The following is a 6,120-nucleotide window of genomic DNA, read 5'->3' on the forward strand; positions in this document are numbered from 1 at the left end:
CTTGGTCACTCCTATGATGGACAGCAGCAGAGGGATCTGGAAGTAGATGGAAGGGAGGGCTTGGTCACTCCTACGATGGAGCAGCAGGAAACAGGAAGTTGGGTGGCAGGTGGGAGGGGAATGAGCCTCCTGCACCTGGATAGGAGACTGCAGAGGGCACTGTGCCCTGGCCCTGCCATCTCACAAAGTGGCCTTTGCACCTGCCCTAGGCCTCTGGGCATCTCCCAGGCACATCAGAAACACGCAAGTTTGCCTTGTCAGAAAGGTGGCTGGAGGATCTGCTGTTGGTTGTAGAACCTTTGAAAAACATTGTTGGAAGTACTGTATCACTTGTAATAGGAAATTAGATTCTTCATTTGAGTCTTCCCATCTACCTTTAACTATAAAGGTAGTTATAGTTATTATAACTCTATACTTTAACTATATACATTAAATACATAATGCATCACACAAAAGGTGATTTGATTATTTCTCACAAATGAAAATGACTTATTAAACAAGCACTGAAGAGAAAAGCTGTGCGTGGTGGCACGCACGGGTAGTCCCAGCTGAGGTAGGAGAATCTCAGAAAGTTTGAGGCCAGCGTGGGCTATGTAGTGAGACCCTGTCTCTACAAACAAACAAACGGGTGGGAGATATAGCACAGTGGCTCAGCGCTTGCTTGGCAAACGTGAGGCTGTGAGTTCAATTCCTGGTACCAGTAAAGACCAACAAATGAATAAATAAATAATGAACCAGAGAACCATGGAAAGGGGTGCTCTACAGGGATTGGGAATGTCGTGTAGCACGGGGGTAACATGTGCATCTACTATGCTTGAAGCCTGGGTTTAGTGCTTGGCACAGCAAAAGTAAAAGTAAAAGGAGAGATGTTCAACATGAAGTTAGCAGTAGCTATCTCTGGCCACAAAATTCATAGAACATTAATTCTTTTTTTTTTTTTCTTTTTTAAAACTGAATTTGTGGTGCTCAGGTCAAACCTAGTGCCGTGCATATGCTAAGCTTTCTACCACCACGCTATGCCCCTGCTGTGAAGTTTTTGCTAATCTTTTTAAATGCATTTTAACATGTCTGTAAGAATAAATGTTAAATTTGTCAATTTGTCAATGCTAAAATATATTTTAAAATAACACTAGACATTATTTCATAATAGAGAAACCCTTCAGAAATGCAGTAGTTAAAGCCAGGCCTGACACACCTGTCATCCCAGTGCTCCGAGCTGAGATAGGAGGATCACTGTGTGTTCAAGACCTGCCTGAATTGCACAGTGAGACCCTGTCTCAAAGAGATGACAAAAACATATTGTACCCGAACTAGTGAAATCCAAATCGGGAGTGTAGTTCCTGATGTATCAGTGCTGTTTTCCTAGCTGTGGCAGACGTCCTGAGGCCCTGTCTGATGCTGCAGGGGGACCACGGGGCTTGTCTGCACTAAATAAACCTGAAACTCAAATCCACACACAAGCTATGAAGAGAGATTCCCTAGAGCCCGTGAGAAGCTGAGTGCCCGGATGGGGGTGATGGCCCAGTGATTCCCTGTGACTGTCACTTGCCTGCTGTGCTGGGGGCTTATCGAGAGTCGTTCCTGTGGAAGTTTTTTTTTTTTTTTTTTCTTTTTTTTTTTTTTTTTTTTGTATTTTTAGGGAAGGGTCTACAGGGTGTTCAGGGTCTCACTACAAGGTCAGACTCATAGTGATCCACCTGTTTACAGCCTCCCAAGAGCTGGGATTGCAGGCGTGCACCACCAAGCCCGGCCTCAATTGCTGTCTCAGTGTGCCCTGGCGTCGGGGCCAGCATGGCAGGCCCAGGGGAAGTTCATGTTTGTAATCCCAAGGAAAAGTTAGTGGAATTCTAGCGAGTTAATTCTAAGCTACCACACTCAGTGCAACACATAGCAAGAATAACGACACTAAGGCATACATGGAATGTGGAGAACCAAGGGGTCATAAATCCAGCTAGGATGATGGCTAAGTGCACAGAACAAAGGCCTAGTCCCTGGGGCAAACCTGGGTTTTATTCACTCCTTGAAAAGGGGCATGGCTCAAGAGTGACTGGCTGCAAGAATGACAGGAAGTAGTTGAGTGCTGTGAGCTGGGCTAAACAGGAGCCCCCAAATCAACTCTACAATATGCAGAGAGAATGATTTGCAGGAAAAGTGATCTGCCTAACACCCCGAGGTAGTGTCCAGTGTCTTTGGGGTTGGTGCTTTACTTCTCATGTGTAGAGATCTTTTTGTGCCCTGGCAAATCTTAGCGTCTCTCTGACTGCAGCAGACAAGCACAGAGCACTTTGCACCTGGCTCACATGTGCTGTTTGGGAGCTCAGGGACAGGGTAATACTGGCCTGTCACCTCGTTTCAGTCACTGCCCATCAGCACCTTGGCTGGACCCTTGGACATTGCTTAAAGCCAATTGAAATTATAGGGAAAAGTCCTAACCAGCAACGTGCGCTTCAGTACGCAGACATAGGGCCAGGTTTATCCCAAATGGAGGTAATTGCTCTTCTTCCATGAAGAGTCATCCAGAGGGTCCTCTGTGGGGGCTGCATTGCCAGGACTTCCTGCTCTGTGGTGGGGCCCACAGGGCTAAGTGGCATTGACATCCTCCCTTGTTCTCGACAGTGGCATCATTGCTGAAGGGAAGAAAAGGCATTTACACAGAGAACGAGAGGCAGATGGGAGCCATGATCAGGATCAGATTTTTCAAAATCATGCTGGTTTTGGTGGCTTGGTAAGTTTTCCTCTTTGTCTTCATCTGCCAGAGGTTGGGAAGGGAGATGGCACCATCTTGCCCCTCTGATTTTCCAAGGGTGACCTGGGTGTTCCAGAAGGAGGGGCAGGTAGGGACACCTTTGAGACCTTGCTTGGCAGGAAGGGACAGGGAAGCAAGCCAGGAGGTCAAGAATTGCTAAAGCATGTCTGTTTTGTCTTTTGTTGTTGTTTGCTTTCTTGAGACAGGGTCTCACTTTACAGCTCAGGCTGGCTTCAAACTCCCAGTGATCCCCCGGCCTCAGCATCCCGAGTCCTGGGTTGACAGGCGTGCGCCACTACAAGCAGCTTAGAAAAGATACTAAATTTACTCAAACTGTCTCTAAAGCCTTGAGAATAAAAGGTCCCAAGTCTGGTTTTGAACTTTCTCCACCGCACACCTGCAGTACCTCGGCCCATTGCTGCTTTGATCTGAGGAAGGGGATTGGCTGTGTTTCTCAAGTGCTTCAGTGTGCCCTGGGCACCACCATGTGTTTCCGCCCACAGTCGTTTTGCCATCCAAGGAGGGGACCTCACCAGCTGAGCAGTTGTTCCCTCCCCAGCTCCCCAGCCTGGTCTTCTGCCCAACAGCTTGGGTGGCCACATTGTTGTTAGGCAAGAGGCATGACAGGACCTGGCAGCCTTTGGGCACTGCTGTCCCCTGGCAAGCGGAGACCTGTGGGACTCCTGGGAGCGCTGGACGTCTGCCCCCTCTTTGGTCTTCACTGCCAGCCCCGAGGCATGTCTCACAGTTCCAACAGAAAAGGCAGATCAGATTTTGGTGTCCATGAAGATCTGAGGCCACCCCTAAGGGACAAATGCCAGGTGTCTAAGCCCGTGCTGGTGCCCAACCCTGCGAGGTTCCCTTGAGCATCCACACAGGCGAATTTGGTCACCCTTGCACCACCCCAAGGGCAGGAGCTGCATTTCTTCTAACTAAATTCCAGCTGTGCAGGTTTGTTCCTTCTGGCTGATGTAGTCAGGCCTCTGTGCAGAGTTGGTGCCTCTGGACGGGGACAAACGGGTCCCTGACCCTAGGTGTGGAAGTGAGATCATACTGTGTGTTCTCTTCTCCCATGGCCCGCTTCCTCTAGTTGGTTGCCCAATATCATCAATGAAAGCCTTTTATTCTACCTGGAGATGCAGCCAGATATCAACAGAGAGTCTCTGAGACGCATCAGAAATGCAGCCAAAACTACGTGGTTTATTCTGGTAGGCCTCTCTTTCTTCAGTGTCTTTCTTTCACCCTGCCCTGCTCTTGTCTTCTGTCTTTTTGTGATACCGGATGTGAAACCCAGGAGTTCACCGATGCCCACCCACAAGTGCTCTCCCAGTGAGCTTCCTCCCCCGCCCCTGTTTACTGTTTTGAGGCAGAGTCTTGCTGAGTTGTCCACGTGGAGCTCAAACTTGTGGTCCTCTGCCTCAGCCTCCCAGCTAGCTGGGGTGATAGGTGTGCAGAACCACGCCCACTCAGGGAATCGATCTTGCAAGAATATTTCACACCATGACAAAGGCATGGGAACACAGATAAAGACAATCTACAAAACAAAGAATATTAGAAGGAAATGAGATGGTTAAGTAAATTATGCTCTGTGATTTTTTTTTTCCCGGTGGTAGGGGTGTTGCCAGGGATGAGATCCAGGGCTTTGTACAAGCTTAGCGAATGCTCTACTACTGAGCTGCATCCCCAGTTCCTGGCCTCTCTCTTGAAGGAATGTTACCTGGAAGTTGAAAATGATAATGACCAGCTCTGCTATTAAGTAGAAAATGTAACATATAAATTTATATTATTACTATTATAGCATAGTATAGCATAGTACCGGTTAGAAATCCATGGAATTATAACAGGGATATCCCTCCATTCTACCACAGCTATAATACGGCACTGATTCTCTCACATGCATCAGAAACGCTGTTGGTGGCAGGGGACACTATGACCATGCACTCTCTGTATGGTATTGCCTCTGACTTGGAGAACATGGGATTCATAATGTGTATCACTCATCACTCAACTTTCCCATTTCTGGACAAAATACTGGATCCCTGAAGCTAAAAGGACAAGAGGTTGACTTTTGCTTATGGTTTCAAGGGACTGAGTCCATGCCCAGCCAGCCTCGAGGCAGGTGCCCCATGGGGCAAGGCATGATGGACCAGCACTCCTTAGTCATGGAGGCCAGTTAGCAGAGGGGGGAAATGGCGGCACCATCGAAATGACCAGACAGAAGGCGCCAAGCCTACACTTGGTGACCCACCTGCTGCAGCAGGGTTGCAGGCAATCTGAAGCCCTTGAGGTTGACAATGTGGCCACATTGCCCCACCTGCCCCTGGTCTCAGTGCTTCGGTTCAGAGCCCCATGTGGTTCCTTGGGAGCTTCACTCTGCTTGTCACAAGTGGAAGGTCCTTTGGTCCCAAGCCCTGAATAGGCCAGGCTGTGCCCTGGCAGGGCCAGATGGAAGGTACAGGAGGCACGGCTGGCCCCTCCTTTTCAAAACTAGTGATCTTTTCCTGGTTTCCTTCTCCTTGCCATCCACCTCCTGCACTGTTGCCAGCACCCCCAGTTTTCTGCTTCTCTATCCCTTTCCTTCCTCGTTTCTCTCTGCCCCACACCTCTGTCTCCAGTTCCTCTTTAAGGGACAGCATGCACTGCTGCCCATCCTTGTCCTGCTCAAAACAAACACATCACAGCCTGTCCAGAGGAGGCTGGCCTGGGGCCCTCTGGGGTGGCCTTTGTCCCTCCAGCTCCCCTGACTGCTGTGTGTGTCCTTGTGCCTTCCTGCCTCCCAGGGAATCCTGAACCCAGCACAAGGATTTCTCTTGTCCCTGGCCTTCTACGGCTGGACAGGATGCAGCCTGGACTTTCAGTCCCCCAAGATGCTGATCCAATGGGAATCCATGACAACCTCAGCTGCTGAGGACACCTGCCAGCCCCCCGGGGGGTCCTGTGTGCCTGGGAAGGTGGCTCATGTCAGGAGACACACTTCAGACGAGGCCCTGAGCATGCTGTCTGAAGGTAACTCTCCAGTTCTCCCTGGGAGCTGCTGCTGCTGCTGCTGGTGTGTGTGTGTGTGTGTGTGTGTGTGTGTGTGTGTGTGTGTGTGTGAGGGAGCAAGCATGAGAGAGCATGAGAGAGCGAGAGAGAGCGTGAGAGAGTGTGAGAGAGCGAGAGAGAGTGAGAGATACAGCAGAGGGCTAAACCCAAGAGTGGAGCTAGGGCCTTTGCAGTGAGCTGCATCCTGAGACTTTTCTATTTTTTAAGACAATATCTGGCTTGGCTTACACTTGCAAACTTGAGAGCTTATTGTCTCAGTGTCTTGGGCCAGTGTTTCTATGCTCAGCTCCTTAGAACTCATATATATATACATATATATATGTATGTAT

The 6,120-nt window shown here is 49.3% G+C and overlaps 1 protein-coding gene across 1 annotated transcript in view; it reads left to right on the forward strand.

Moving 5' to 3' along the window:
* Gpr143 (G protein-coupled receptor 143) overlaps positions 1-6,120 on the forward strand; it is a 29,010-nt gene that overhangs the window by 11,237 nt on the left and 11,653 nt on the right. Inside the window, exons 6-8 of the mRNA XM_023708093.1 lie at positions 2,617-2,725; positions 3,837-3,954; positions 5,527-5,752. Of these exons, the coding sequence (XP_023563861.1) occupies positions 2,617-2,725; positions 3,837-3,954; positions 5,527-5,752 (453 nt within the window). The remainder of the gene's footprint in view (positions 1-2,616; positions 2,726-3,836; positions 3,955-5,526; positions 5,753-6,120) is intronic.

The sequence above is a fragment of the Octodon degus genome, unplaced genomic scaffold (genome assembly GCF_000260255.1).
Source record: "Octodon degus isolate 3935 unplaced genomic scaffold, OctDeg1.0 scaffold00329, whole genome shotgun sequence".
NCBI classification, from domain to species: Eukaryota; Metazoa; Chordata; class Mammalia; order Rodentia; family Octodontidae; genus Octodon; species Octodon degus.